This window comes from Struthio camelus, chromosome 2 (genome assembly GCF_040807025.1).
Source record: "Struthio camelus isolate bStrCam1 chromosome 2, bStrCam1.hap1, whole genome shotgun sequence".
NCBI lineage: Eukaryota > Metazoa > Chordata > Aves > Struthioniformes > Struthionidae > Struthio > Struthio camelus.
The window spans coordinates 142945489-142962070 of record NC_090943.1 but is presented as its reverse complement, the minus strand read 5'-3'; the positions used below and the strand labels follow the sequence as shown (position 1 = coordinate 142962070).

Genomic DNA, 16582 nt, shown 5'->3' with positions numbered 1-16582 from the left:
TTGCATTCATAATATTTATTTGTTCTATGTGTTCATATGCTCAGAGCATGATTTCTCCAGAGGTTGGCAGATCCATGTAACACCATGAAGAGATCAGATGAGAACAATAAATAGAGTCCTCTATATGCATTGTAATTGATTGCTATTGTATTATATAATAACAAAAACAATATCAATAACCAAGTTCATAATCTTGCAAGCGAAAAACACAAATAGCACTCTACAGCTCTGATTACATTTTCTAAAATGTCATTCTAAAATAGCATGGAAAAAAGCACCACAGACAGATCTTTTAATATTGAAAGCAGATTAGTGATAATGAATGTTATTGTTGCTTTTTATGAAACTTTCCAAATACTTCTAAAATACCAAATAGACTAAACTGAACCAAAATTGAATGTTACGATGTTGTTATGCTAATATGGCTAAGGAAGGCGATAACTGCTTAGCACACAGGGAAATACAGATTAAAGCAAACTGGAGGAACCTGAGGGATTTAATATTACAGAAGAACCTATGGCACTTCTTTGGACCCTCTAGGGTTAGGCAGCAGCCAAATGAGAGTTTTCGGAATCATATTTTTGGGCTTGGCTAGACTGTAGTTGCACAATCTTGCTTTAAATGCTCAAGTCATTTTCTGGATTTAGCTTTTCAAGACTGAAACAATGTTCAAGCGCTTCAGCTGAAGCGGGATCAGATCTTAAAGACACAGGTCAAACGTGACCAGCATGCCTAAGTTACAGCGACCTGATTTTAGATGCAGGATGGAAAAGGTGGGAGGAAGCATGAGCTATAAGTTGTCTCTGATTTGACAGTAGCTACAAAATAAGCTGCATTGCTGCTCAAATCCAACAGGAAAAACTACAGTTCAATAAATAAGCATTCTATATATACCAGAAAACTGACATATTTTGGGTGGCTTATTATTCCAGGTTGAGATTCTTTGCAGATAAACAGTCTCTACCACAGAAAGTTTACAGTCTAACAGTGAAGATCAGAGTAGTTACAAGGGAAGGGTCAGGGAATACAAAGACAAAATACTTGCCAGTACACGATAGGGAGTTTTCATAGTCTTCCAGCAGCCCAGCCAGGATCAACTTGTATGATATGCCCATATGACTTTTGTGTTAACACGATACAGCAAGTTTTGAAGGAGAACACGTTCATCTTGCCAGTGTTTATTAAAAGATACTCACCAGAATGACAAGTAGCATTCAACAAAGCATATATGCATATTTTTTGAGAGTTGCAAACATACAGTGTAACCACCACCTTGGTCTCACCAAACAAGACTACAGAGGCCAATTGGTACAGGCTATGAAGAGTCTTAAAAGTCAGCTAAAGACTTAAAGGAAAAAATCCTGTAGTCAAAGGAGAATATAAAAAAACAAAGGTCTTCTGAATACCTACAAGCGGAGCAAGAACATATTCAAGAGCTTTAGTTGGGAAATTATCTAAGGGATATTACAAAGAATGAATTGGTAAGAGATGGGCATAATTTTAGTTCCTAAGCTGCTTGCATTAAGGATGATATTTAGGTTACAAGTCCATGTAGCAGGCAGGATGATGGTATTTTCCACAGTGAACAAAACCAAGATACTTGAAGGATGAGACAGGGCAGAGTACAATATCTACTCTGATATGATCCTGGCATTCCCAAGAGAGACACCAGAGAGAGACTAACTTTGTTAATATGAAAAAGAGAAAGCAGATCTGCTATACAGAAGCAGATCTAGGAGACATCCAATTGTGTTTGCAGATGAGACTATCCATTTTCCTCAATAGAGGCACAATATAAGGATCAAAGATGACTCCAAGCAAAAAGTTGAATGATGGTGAGGAAGATGATTGAAATTACATGCTAATCAAATAATTAGAAAAATGAGAGAAGGACTCATGGAAGTCAAGAAAGGATAAAGACTTTCTCATTGGAGATAATTAGCAGAGTCCAGATGTAACACTCACGTCTTTCGAAAGAAAGCCTATCTAAAGAATGAAGCAGACCTAACATCAGCTGTGATATCTCTCTTCTTATATTTTGATAGATTTAAAAATAACAAAAAAACAAAAAAACACAAGATGCTGATCTTTTCCTGGAAAGGAAAGGAGCATAGTGTGGCAGCGAGAAACAATTTACACAACAAATTCTGTGATCACAGGTTTAATTTCATTATATGAAACACACAGCTGAAGGGGTTTCTGTTCAAATAGAATTCACAAAAATACACCTTTCTGTGACATTCTTCCTGTATTCCATTACAAACCAGAGAAGGTGATCCCTACGATAATTTTTAAAACCTTTAATGATATAAAGCTTAAAGCCGGGATCCCCTCAGAGCTCTGTAGCTGGGCAAATAGACTTCCCTCACCCAAAACCAAACCAGCTTTCCTAAGCACTGGTTCCTGAGCATAAGGCCCAATCTCACTTCCATACAGCGCTCCACTTTTGAACCTTCCTTTTGATAAAAGATTACACTACCAATTTGTTTTTGAATGGTACTACCAGATGCACACTTTGCTATTAAAGACGTTGCAGTGAGTTCCTACTGCATATTCATTTTTTTTATGATACAGATGCATTTTTTTTCTGTGTGACATGGCTATATAATATACAGACAATTGACAATAATATAGTCTTTTTTTTCAACGGTTTCAGAAAACAGAAAGCTCAAGGAGCAGCCAACAGAAGTATGATGATGATGGGAGATCTCAGGAGCACAGAGAAACAAAGGCATTTTGTGAACACCCAAAAGATAACCTGAACACTAATAGCCAATGTCTGAAACCCACTCCTAAGAAATATTTCCAAAACTTGTTAATGGTATGTCAAAAGGTGGCATTTTATGTACTAGCCTTGTCTTTTTACCTCCTATCTCAAAGTTTTACTCCATTCTCCACAATTTCTTTTAAAAATCCAGGTTTTCTACAGAAATGTTCCAAATTACTTCTTTTAAAAATTCTGAAATCTTCATTTTCACTAATAATGAAGCTCTATGAGGGCTTAACTATCACGTTCCAGAAACAACACAGCTGCTACTTGCATGTTTAGCAATTCATTATCATGGAGTGAATCTGCACAAGGCAATATTATTTTCTGAAATGAAAATGTAATAAAGATTAATTTTCTTTTCCTTTCTTATTCCCTTCTCAGGAAATTTCTTGTTCTTTAAATGGTGCTGCCCAACTGTGCCAAAAATGGCTTGCCAAAAATTAACTTTCAAATACCTTGACAGTAATGGTTTGCACATTGCTCATCCTGGTGGTACCGGAGACGTGCTGTTCCACTGCCTTCCTGGATTCTTTCACAGTTCTCAGAATAAGCGAGTAGGAAGTGATAATTACCCCACAAGGGAGAATAAAACAGAAAACAAACAGAACTACAGTGTAAGACATTGACACAACATTTACGTTGGTGGAATGCCAGTCAATGCAACAAGCTGTGCCATAAGGCTCTGCTCCATATTCCCCCCAGTGAGCTAAGGGAGAACAGGCAAAAATTGCTGCGTAGGTCCAAGCACAGGCTATCAAGATTTGTCCATGCTCTCTCCTGAACCTGCTCCCTGGAAGACACAAAACAATCAGTGACGATCAGCATACAGTACTGCTCTAAATTCTAACCATACAGTCCAAAGGTCTATTAATAGACCTCTTGTACTGCACACGGGTAGTTTTGTTTTATTTAGCTGCATTGTTTGGGAATAATTCTAGGTAACCTACAGATTCCTTCTTAAAATATTGTCTGTAAAATAACTTAACTGCATCTGCACTGAATTCATCACCCATTATACTGGCCAATTATAGTCTCATTTCTCTTGCTATCAGCTGGGGTGCTGTGCTTGTTTTGTTTTGAACACAAGCTGTAAGCATTTTCAAGAAGGGAATGTCTTTTTTCTCTGAACTGTCTAGCACTCAGCACAGCAGAGCCCTGTGCCACGATCAGAGCTCACGCAGAATGAGCTTTAAACACTCTGAAAGTTACACGACAAGTGGACCAAGTCTATGAGATATGTTCGGGCATTCTGTGGGACACACCTTTCACACCCTTCCCTTGTTCTCTGCCAAAGGAAGCTTAAGAGGTAGGGAGGTGGAGACTTAACAAGAAGTGTTGGTCAGTACATGAAAAGAAAAAAATAGAGAAGTAGAAAGAAGCAGCAGGATTATCCATCCAAACAGTCACTTAGAAAAACAAGTTCTCAGACTGCAGAAACATACTTCTTATTTTCTGACTCAAAACTAAGATTACCAGTAATCTTGGCAAAGAAAAATTATGTTTTTGCCCTAGAAGAAATATTAAAGATTCATGGGAACCCCCCAGGCAGATTTTGTATCTGGCCTTGGTTTCAAATTTCCAGAGAAATTTCAAAAGAAAAGCTGGCACTTAGGAAGACCTCACTAGGTATTTTTCTACATTGACCACTGCTATACTAGAAATCTTAATCTGTAGCTGTGTTTACTTTTGTCCTAAGTTGTTCATATACTAAATCAAGATTTATAAAGTGCCTAAGAATGATCTGTGTCTCCCAAAGTGCTTTACAAACATTCACCAGTTAGCCTTCATTTTTCTTTGATAGCCCAACAGTCTGCTATAACAGTCTGATTTTTAGATGATGGCGAGGTCATGTTTGAAGGTAAGGTCTTCACTTGAAATATTTCTCTCTCAAATAGTTAACAGCTAGCAGTGCAGCTGGTGCTATTTGTCTATGCTTATGATGGTCGCATAAAATTCTTACAACACTACCCTTTCTCCTATTTAAGGAATAATTAAAAAATTGCAAATCATCTTCTACGTTAAACATTACCAACAAAGGTCTTAAATTAAAAACAATGGTTATGTCACCAATTAACATAAATCATGGTGACACACTAGTTGTGTGGTAAAATGCTGTTCTCAGGCAACCGAGAGAATTTTGCTTGTCCATTCTTGTCTCATTATAACCATGAGATACTCTAACTTTAAAAACGTCCTTCTGTAGTAGCATCAGATGCTATGTCAATTGCCTTGTCTGAATGGAATTTCCCTTATGCAGACAAGTGAGCAGGGTAATTAAGAAGGGTAACTTCAATAGGTGTTCAAAATTTTAGAAGGTTTATAAGACTGTCTCATGGTTCACAACAATTTGCAGAACATGAGGTATCAGAATTCTCTGATACATCTAAGGTGCTTAGCACAACACTAGCACAACATGAATCTGTAACAAATGTAGCAGTAAACTGTGAAAACATTAATATATTCAGGCCAGTCTTGCATTCATTTCAGAACACTAGTCCATGTTTCCAAATTGTCCTCCTGGCTCAAAAGAGCTTAAAACTAACAGGCTACATCTATCTAGCCCTACAGTCAATTATCAATGATTACAGAAATATGAATTGTTTGACTCGATGTAAAAGACCTCCTCTGTAAAAAATACTCTCCAGGGTATGCAAACTACAAGTGGTGATCTCTGTTCAAGTGAAAAATATCGGATAATCCAAGACAGAAACATTAGCTTACCATAAGCTGGAAAACAAATTTTGAGGCAGCACACAGTGCTCAGTAACGTCAGTGTTGACAGACTGCAGATCCCGAACAGTACCCCACAAAATGCATAGAACAAGCAAATGTGTTTCCCATACAGCCACCTAGCAAATAATCAAGAAAGTTAATACTTAGATGCTGTCGTTTAAATGCTGCGCTTAGATGCTGTGCTTTCTTAAATGTAAAGCTAAATGGTAGAAATACAATTATAACTGTAGTCATGAACATTTAATAAAACTATATGATTTAATTACTTATCAGTCAGGGATGAACTGCAAGAGGCATTCCCAATGGAAAAAAAACAGTAGTAACTAGTCAGCAAAAACAGTCAAACCAATAAAACAGTCAGGAATTTAGCCATATCCCCTTTATTTTTAAGATTCACATTTCAGTCTTTCTATTTTTATAAAACAAAATAATACATAATTTCATGATAATCAATCTGAAAAGAAAGATCAAAATGCTTATCACTAGTAGGTCATAAATTACTTCTGTTCCTCATCATTACGTCTGCTAAGTAGTAAGCTAGTTGTCATCATTATCAATGCAATCGCTTAGGAATCTCCAGTGGAATGAAAATTCAATCATCTGAGCCACTGTATCTCTTCCCTTTCTATTCAGAAATGTGCATGATTTGCAGTAGCAGTTATCAAAAGCCCCATACCAGATTTTGAGGCTCTTGTCTCCCTTAATCATAACGGTATATTTAGCAACATTTAACACAAAGTCCTGTGGTGAGATACGAGTAATTACTGGATTTTTGTTTATTATTATTATTTTAGTGACAAACTGAGGGAGAACTACACAGGGCAAGAACAGAGAAAGAAAGATTTTTTTCATGTCAAACCAAATATAATTTTTAAATTTTCAGTAACTGAAAAGGAAAAAAAATAGGGTTAAAATATGTATACTTTTACCAAGGAGAAAGGAAGTCTGAAAACACAAAGGACATTCATAGGTACAGGTGGGCATAATGCTCAGAAATAAGCATCTACCTCTCTTTCTGCCTCAGGAATAACAACTCAGACACCTTTGGCATAAGAGATCTGGATTCAGATCACGTTCCTCCAAATAAGGTCTTTCACTTCCTAGCAGAGTGACCTAACCAGTAACCCAAAAGTTATGTTGGGTGAAGTGCTCTCAGTCTCTTTTATTCAATCTGTTCTACTTCGTTACATTATTAAGCACATCACAACAGGCTTTGGATCTGCATTACTGTGTGACTGTTTAATCCATTACGCTCTCAGTCTCTCTCTCAACAAATAACCAGCTGAACATGGAAAGACTCTTTAACTGTTCCACTGATAACTGTACCTTTTCAGTCTGCACTATCAAGTCCAGGAAGATAGTTTAATTAATAGGTGCAGTTATTCCTACTGCATAGGAACGCAAGGAGAAAAAAATATATAAGCGTAAATACATTTAGTATTAAATTCTATGTAAAATAAATCTCAGGCTTCAGTGATATAAAAGTTAGGACAGCTACCTGTCTCATCTGTCTCACTCTCCCAGTCTCAGGGTTTTGAAGAGGTCAGCGCAGCTCAGAAACTCTGCAGCATTTCCCAGTAGCCAAGGGTTCCCACCCTTCAATGTAGCTCTTTTTCAGACACTCGCACAGCAAGAGCTGAGCCACTGAAACTTATAGCCCAGTATATTAGCATAATCTAAAACGAGTGTCAATCTACCACCACGTGTTGGGCTGGAAGCTGTGAAGGTTGAGTTGCTGCTGCCCAACCAGCCAACACATTGTGGGCAGCTAGACCAGAAGCCTTTGAGAGGGACAGCAGGAACACTTGGCACATGTGGGCTCAGCCACCCCTACTCAGTCATCAGAAGTCTAATTCCTGTGGGCAATACAATGAATAATACAATTTCTGTGAAAATTAAATTCATTTCCATTCTGACTGCAAGATCATTTCTCTCATTTTTTTCTCTTCAGTTTATTTCACGTCCATACTCGGTTTATATGTCTCAGTCACCAACATACTTATTGCCAAGGTAGTTCTTTCAGGCTTCTCTTTTCCTCAACACACTACACATTAATCAGCTAAAGCTTTTGATTCCTTTGTTATTTTAAACCAATTCTCTCCTAGGAAAATCCAATTTGAGTAACTAAAGATTTCAGTTTTCCTGGACAACTTCAATGCTCTCTCTGTCTAACCAGCAACATTTTATATATCTGACAATCTTTAGAACTCTACAGAACTTTTTAGGTTTCTCAGTAAAGTGTGTCGGGAAGCCAAAACACTGCATATACATATCCGTACAGTTGCAGTATATTCTGTAAAAGTTGGGACAGACCAAAATATTACAAATACTATACTTTCTCAAACTCTGCAGAATAACTCCTGACAAACAGTTCTGATCTGCTTACACCCTTCTTACCTAGCTCCCACCACCCAAAGACTTTCATAGTGCCCACGTTGCGCAAATACTGTCTGAGGTCTAGCAATGAACCTCTTAAAGCTCCTAAGCTTTAAAAGAAGATTACAAAAACTATGTTATACACTGCTATCAGGTTAGACTCGTGTGGATAAAGAGAGGAGAGGTGGAAAAGGAAGGAGAAAGTTCTAAACTCAGGGTGTAGGCTTAAACATTAATGCAGAACACTAAATGTCTATTCATCATCACTATTGCTACATTTGGGGACCATAAGCAAATTCAGGGTTTTATTTTCATACTGCAAAATTTAACTGCCCACTTAAAAAAAAGAAGCATTTCACCATTACTTGAATGACTTGTACTGACAGAGAATAAATGCAGTTGGTAGTGGATGTTTGGAACAAAATCTTCTCAGCCCTGCAGAAATTAAGATGATAGCATCTTCAAACAGATGCAAATACTAATAAACATCACCAGTTCGTAAAGCTGCTGTTACATAGCATACTTCTCTCAATCCCTCTAATTATTTTCCACCATTCTGACAAGCAGAGCAGCAGAGTGATTCAATCCTCATCATTGACACAGACCTCCAGTGTCTGCAGAGGATGTTAAATATCACGTGCATAGCAAACAAACCTGTGTGAAAGGCTGGAGGTTACAGCTAGAGGATACAACGTCAGAGTCATACCAAGGTCACTGATGGCAAGGTTTATAATGAAGTATTCTGCTGGTTTCAACAAATTCTTTTTCTTGTAGGAAACATAGAGGAGAATACTGTTCCCACACAAGGAGCATACTCCTGCAGAGAAATACACAATATGAAGAAATAGTTACTTCCAGACATCCTCCTTTTTTCTGCACAGGAATAATGTGCTGCCAGCTTAGCTAGCTTTTACAGGATGAACTTTTCTCTTCCTTATGTTTGAGATTTTCTCTTTTTTACATCTCATATTTTTTGAATCTTTTAATCATCCTTCCAGGTTTCTTCCTCTTTTGTCCAAACTATCCATAGAGATCAATCATTACTAATATCAAAGTGCCCACATGCCTTCAAATGAATTTTATCCATTAACTAAGTGACCTGCCAAAAAAACACTTTTTCTGTAGGAAGCTGGCATGAAGTGAGTGGCTATATCCATCTGCCATTGCACACACTTCCCCAATTTCAATTTCAAGTGCTCTCCACTTACTAAACCTTCTTCCTTCCCCTTTGAGGCAGTTTCTCAGAGATGGTCGTTATAGTTTCTAGTAATAATAGATGATACAGCAAGAATATTAAATCATGCATGAAAGAAAAATGTAATTAAATAATGTCTCTACTGTGTGTAGATAGAACAATTTTCTCTGGGATTGCTAGTGTTAGTATGGAAACTGCCCACAGATGACAGAAGCATAAAAAGGCTAGAAGTAGTCTAACTGAAGACAAGCAATTTGCTCTCTACCTTTAAACTAGCAGGATTAAAACCTGTGACAGATCCACAAAGTCAGATGAGAGTTAGCTGACCACCAGATGAAAAGGTCAGACAGAGTCAAAAGACAGAGTTTTAGGTAGCCTTTTTATAGATATACAAGGTTCATATGTAAAAGCTTCAGAAGCCCAAGGACACACAAATGCCTAAGGAATGGGTGGGTGTCTTAATGAATACGTCCTAAAGTTAAGCTGTTTAAAAGAGCCCAAATGCCTTGGTGGATCTCACTCCCTGTTCCCACATCTTTTGAAAAAGCACCACCTGACAGGCGAGGTTAGCAAGTTGCACAGAGACATATACCACAGACCAACTAACTCTAGCTCTAGATTATAGCCAGAAGAGAATATGCCTCATTTAAAAATACCCTCATAGGTTAAAAAAAAAAAAAAAAAGAAAAAAAAGAAATTATGTAATTTCCCAAATGTAGTACAGATTATGACATTTTCTTTTAAAGGAGAGAGCAGATTAGCAAGTAACATTAGTCATTGATACTGAATTCCTTTCTATCCCTGACCTCCTTAAACCCATTTAAGATACTTGTAATTTGAAATCTTCTGGAGAGAAAAAAGATTTTCCTCTTGATTTCTACTACTAGAACCGTGCAATAATTTTGTTCTAAACATTTTTCTTCCAAAACTTCAAAAATATAACAATAAAAACACACTATAAGGCACACTTCGTTTGGCTTCTCTGTTTGCCTTTTTCTACCATCTTCTGAAGCATCAGACACCAGCCACACCTAGAGATAGCACTTAGCTGGGGTGATCCGTGCTGTCTTAGATGTTTGAGTTGCATGTCCTGCCCTCTGGTTCATGGTTACATTGATCAATAGCTTTAGGATTGGGTCTGACTTCTTCTCCTAGCTGAGATCAGGACTATGGAGGACAAATTTGCCTCTGCTGTGGCAGTATAGTCCACTTCCTAGAAATCTTACAGTGCCTGCAGACATCAGCCATACCCCCGTTCTTTTCTGCACCTTTCCTAGACTCATTATAATTGTGGCTTTCGGTATTTTACTTCAGGCATTATGCCCTGTCGTTTAGACTCAGCAGTGACCGTGCAGATGCCTAGAACTGCCAGACTTCCTAATACTGAATAAAGTTCTTGTTCCTAATGTAAATCACAGATTGAAAATCTTTTGATGATGTCACCCAATGCTTTTTTTGTTTTTCCTTTTATGAAATTTTAAAAGTTCCTCTGTGTAAACTTGAAGTAAACTTGAATTTCAGGTTGCTTCATTCTTCTGACATTCTCCAGAATACGAAATAATTATCGATGCAAATACAGCAAAAGCTCTATAAAAATCCTTACCATTAAATTATACTTACCAAATAGCGCATAACATATTCCAACAACAATATCAGCTGCTTCTGTTATTTTGGACTGGAATTTTGAATTAACAGAAGATGGGCCCATCTGAAAAACAAAAAAACCCCATGACATTAGAAATTCAGCATCTAAGGCACTTGTGGGCTTTCTATACAACTATAAGCTGTTTTATGGGGAAAAGGAGAATTTCATTTTATTTTATTTTTTGAATTAACAATTAATTTACAGATGAAAAAAACAGCCTAGAGCTCATGCTGAGATAAACTAATTTCTATTAATTTGAGGGACTCATCTAAACATGAAAACATCACAACACTACAAGACCAACTGGAGATCAAGGGTGCCTTAAATTTTTCGAAACATCGCTTGACACAGGTTCAAAAAGGCTGACTTCCAGAATACTATTCATCAGCACTTTACAAGAACTAGAGCAACCAAGGCAGGAAATCTTCACCACAAGCGGTACAGAACTGAAAATATAAACCTAAACAAATAAAAAATTGTAAGATAAATGTAGGAAGAGCATCAAAATAACTAATAGATGGAGACAAGAACATAAACATATGAGATATTTCTATATATACACTAAATTCTAAAAATTATTCATACCACTTGACTCTTAGCTTTCTAAGTAGGGGTAGATGAAATAAATTCTCTTTCTTCCACATGCATTTCACCTTTATTTCCCACTCCTGCCCTCCACCTATCTGAATCTGCCTCCGTGAGTTTATCTGTTAACCTACGTACAGAAACTTGCATTTCTCCAGCCCGGAAATTGGCAACATACCCTCCTTCAACGTACAGCTCCTGCCACTTCCCTGATTAAGCTACAACACATTGAATTCCCTCACATTTCAGGGAGTGGGTTATGAAATTTGAGAGGGTCTGTATTTCAGGAATCTTATCAACTTTGAACACAACTTCAGGCGTTAATATAAAGTCTTCAGCAAAGACAATCATTGTATGATAGGAGCAGTCAATAGGATATTGTACAGCTTTTCCAAAAAAAATCCTTTGTGTAGACAATTATGCTAATGAAAAAAAGCTTCACTCAATTGTATTTATGTTGGCCGGGGATACGTATTGGCATACCTCAGAAAGACAGCAGAATTACCACTTGTTGGTATCTGCCATGCCTGTATTCAAGGATTCTGCAATGAGGCAGGCTCTGTGACTCAGTCCAGACCTTACTGCCCATGTGGATGAGTGCAGTATCAAAGTGAGGACAATAATTTGAGATAAAATGGCAGTATGCCTGCTAGAGCCAAACCCAGCTACCTAGATGTTCTCACATACAGGGTTTAATACTTTATCCAAGTTCAGAGCAAACACCTAAGGTGGAGTCATCTTCTAGCACTCTCAGAAAGAGAGGAAGAGGACTAGTGAAGGCTTTTTTTTTATTATTACTGTTATTATTTTTCTTTGTCACAGATGCTATTGCTTTATGATGTTAACAGTATTAGAGAGATTATCTGGAGCTATTTTCAGGAGATAGGGCACACTGAAGTTACAAAAATAAAATGTGATGCCAAAAGTTCAGTAAAGTCTTCCAGATATATTCATAAGCCTTTGCCTTGGGTAATGACAAATACACTTCCACTGCCAGCTACTTTTCACTTTCTCTTTGCATTAAGTTTCTTTTGCAAAGAGAGGTCTTGTCTTCCGCTTGACAACTGCAAATAGCAACACACTCTCACCCTGTCCCTAGCACAACAGCTGACAGTGAAGCAAGCAGCACAGTTGTACACATTTGGCTTGAAGGTAGCTTGTGAAATGTCAAAGAAAAAGTGCCTAGAAGAACACAGCCACCTTAACCACCAGCTAAAGCTCCTACTTCACATAGCACTTAAATCCCCTGGGCTTAAGCTAACTGATGTGTATCCACATTAAATAATAATCTTGTAGCTGTATTTCATTCTTTCAGTGTAATAAGGCAGAGTATCTAAATTCAGCTTGTTCAACTTCCCTACAGCTTCCCTTAAGATGCTTGTTCTCTCAAAGGTTCATCAATTGTTTCTACACAAACCCCTGTTTCTTCAGCTGCTATAATCCAGGCACCTCTACCGAAACCAAATAGGTTGCACTGTTTGTTCACCAAATGTTCACTCAGGAGGAATTTTAAAGCTACTATATATCACTCATATGATTTATATTTTAATTCTTTTACTAATATTTGTTCCATTCATTAAGTAGAAGCAGTAAGCATGATTTCACATTAGAAACTTCAGCTTTAAAATTTTCCTAGTGGCCACTGCTAGAGCATGTGACTGCCCTCAAGAGACAGTAACAAAAATAAAGATAGGACATTCATCTGCTTTTCCCCCAAGGCAACCTATTCAAAAGGAAAGGCTGAGCTCATTTCAGATATTAGTGCTACATTTTCAATGCTCTGTTCTATCAAAGTCAAATTTGTTATTTTCTGAAAGGAAAGACATCCTATCCCTGAATATGCACTTCCTTTAGCTGGTCATGAATTCCTGAAATCTACTTAAGCGTGTGGTTTTTCAAAGTGGTCTGCTTGCTTATCAGAGCTAGACAGTCTTAGATTTTATCCTTATCATCTCTGGAATAGCAATTTGGAGAATGAAATCTCACGCTGAGAAAGGAAGAGTTTTATTCAAAGCGCACAGAGCCAGGCAGAGGACCATCTAAGCCAGAAGTTCAGTACTTCAGAAAAGTCATTCAGACATGACAAAAACAGGCTGATATTCCCAGTATATGCAGTCTTCCGCATCCAAGAAGTTCCTTCTTCCAACCCTACTGCTAATTTGGCTTTGATGGGAGCAGCTACCACTTTCCTGACAAGATAAAAAGATCTAACTCAGAAACGTCAAGAGGTTTTTCACACCACTATCAGTGTGGCTCTTGTTCTCTCATTTACTTTATCGGTTGCTGGATGACCTTATCAAATTGAAGACAAAATTCCTGTTCCAATAATACCATAGTTTTCACCCAACACTGTAAATTAAAATAACTTAATCGCTGTCATAGTTTATTTCATTCTTTCTGTTATGGAAACCATAGTCCCTATAGTTGGGCCTACTGAGTTCCTCTGCTGACATATCTCCAATGCCAGAGCTTGTGTAAAGTTTGTGTGTCAACTGTGCTGTATCAAGAACTGTAAGAGTAAGTATTTGAGCTTTCTGTTTGTTATCACAGTTACATCATGAAAGCAGATTCGGGAAGCCCAAATCCAATTCAAGCGAAACTATTCTCATCCTCCTAAACAAAAACCCAAACACCTCCGTTAAACAACATTTTGATAACCACCTGAACAGTCAGTTCAGACAGTTATTTGTAGTGCTTTGCAATCTTTACATTTTTCTAAGCACCAAAGACATTTCTTCCTTTTCTTTCTTCACCATAATTTAACTACAATCACACCTTATCAGGAACAGTAAAGCCATTTTCCTCATGAAAATTCCCAGACTGCTAGATTTTCTCCAGAAACCTACCATCCAAGCAGCTCCCACATGCACCTATACTTTTGCAGATATTTGCAGTAATTTTAGAGCTACGCACAACCAGTCATTAATTTTGTACATCAGTAGTCAACAGGTCTTAGTCCGCTACATAAAGAAGCGCTTTAAAAACAAATTATGAAAAAATATTTAATCAAATTATAATTTAAAACCAAAAGCATCTCTTTTAGAAAAGATAGATAAAGCCATCTTCAAAGAGGGACTGAAGAAAAAAAAGAACTGTACATTGACTCTTCAAAAAAACTCTTAACACTGACTAATTGTGTGGCAGATTGCAACGACGGTAACTGATATGCTGGCAGATTGCAACAAAAAGTTTCACTGACAGCTTTTTGTCCAAGCTGATGGACAATATAATGACATTTTTGAGAAAGACTTTACCTCTATTACCTGTAAAATACCTTACCTGTATTTTTCTCCTTCCTTCCCTTACCAGCCAGGACTTCCCAAAATATAAGTTTGTCACACATCTAAATGAATGTATGCAAAATCAGCTTCATTAAACCTTTTGACTGCATGTTAATTATCACAAACCAAGTAACAACTTAGGTCTGGGCATCTATACTCAATGCATCAGTTCAGATAAATTAGTTTAAAAGGCAAACTTTTAGTTAAATTGTTGTCATTGTGTATATAAGCCATAAACCTCTCATTTTCTCCTTTCAAAGTCTTCTATTAATTCCATATCTTCCACCTTCCCTGAACAATATATTCAGTGCTTTGCTCCTTTCCTCCTATATATACATGTTAGTTGAAGACGTCTAAAAAGGCAAAAGTAAACAGCAGATGGAGCAGCAGGGTAGCAGGGGATAAAGGCAACAAATGAATACAGTCTAATAACTCATCATTAAGTGAAAGTATTTGTGATAACTGCTAGATACTATTTCAAATTAGTGACATCAGCACATGACTAAGAAGGAATACAAAACGGGTAAAGCTTCCAAACACACTTCTAATTATATGTTTTCTACTAAAGCAGCACAGTACATAGCCCTGTATGAGGCTTGTTCGAAACAGGGCTTGCACCCTTTTTAAACACCTGCATCCACTAAATATGTGACATAACGCCCAGCTACAAAGCCTCAATTCAATTAAAAAATAAATAAATAGAAATCTGCCCTTTTTAAAAAAAGGTTTAGTTCTCAATAATTCTGACAAAAAATTATGATAACAGAAGATAGACAAAGGAACTTTGACAAATTCACAATGTACGAAAGATTCCTGAAAGAAGGAGCACATAAAGGACTTAACCGATTGTAAAGACTTTGGAAGTAGTAACACTATCTGCTGTAAAGATCTATTAAATCATGATCAGTCATTCACTTGCACAAATGAACATTTCCATATACTTTTTTTTTTTTGGTCAACAAGAATATCACTCATGTTGCCACTTCAGCATGCAAACACAAAGCAAGCTGGCTATGCATGGATACACAGAGGTCCTATCATCCTTCAACCTTATGAAGAATTATCTCAGAAATAAATTTGGTTTTTTCACTCTAGTTATAAAAGCCCATATTTTTGGAGCACAGGATTGAAATTGTGCTCATCCGCAGCATCGTGGCACTTCATCTTCTGTAACACCAGCTGGAAGGACTAATTAGAAGTCAAAGAACATTGTATCTTGTGTGCAGCAGCTTATTCACGAATATAAAAGGGTTAGTTCTGCAATTAAAATCAAGGATACATTTCAAGGGTTCCAATATTACAACTCAAAGACATTCCCTTTAATAACTTGTTTTCTTAAAATGTCCAATGCCAGATAATATTCTCCTCTTTGTCCTGGCAACCACATTAAAAGTCCCCACATGAATCAAATGCATTAGCTGTACATGCAGATTGAGAGACGATGTGCTTCTGAAGAAGGTATGACAGGGGACTTCCCTAAACACCAGTGCAACAATACTGCTACTTCTACAGCACAGCACAGGCAGGGAGAACAGCAGGCAAAAGGGGTCAATTTTAATGTAGTTCTGTTAAATCTAGTAAGAAGGAATAGAATAAAATAGAGACAAAAAAATGTTGTGTTCATCTGTATGGTCAGAGTAATTATTTATATATTTCCACTCCCAAAATTAAGATACAAAGGTCCAAAACGCTCCCACAGACCCCTCTGCACTAAGAAGTTATCTTAGATTCAGTTACTCACTCACAAGAGACCACAGGAGGTCACACAACATGATCACAATCTGACGCAAGCTATCAACCCTCACAGAAATGAAGCAATCATCCAGGCTTGACCATAAGATGCAAGGTCCTTGGGTAGTTGCTCAGTGAGCGGGGGAGAAGGAAATGATGCCTCATTTTTGCAATTTGTCTGGCTTCACTTTCCAATCACACAAACTCTCTCATCAGCACGGAGAGAGACCAAAATAAGTTACCTTTAGCCTTTCCTTGACAATTTA

At 37.3% G+C, this 16582-nt stretch overlaps 1 protein-coding gene across 4 annotated transcripts in view; it reads right to left on the bottom strand.

The window, feature by feature from the left end:
- LOC104149444 (opsin-5-like) overlaps positions 1-16582 on the bottom strand; it is a 52888-nt gene that overhangs the window by 12988 nt on the left and 23318 nt on the right. For all 4 annotated transcript variants that reach the window (XM_009683049.2, XM_009683051.2, XM_068932811.1 and 1 more), the window contains 4 exons: positions 10695-10782; positions 8534-8696; positions 5492-5619; positions 3226-3560 (listed from right to left, as the gene is read on the bottom strand). In XM_009683049.2, the coding sequence (XP_009681344.1) occupies positions 3226-3560; positions 5492-5619; positions 8534-8696; positions 10695-10782 (714 nt within the window). The remainder of the gene's footprint in view (positions 1-3225; positions 3561-5491; positions 5620-8533; positions 8697-10694; positions 10783-16582) is intronic.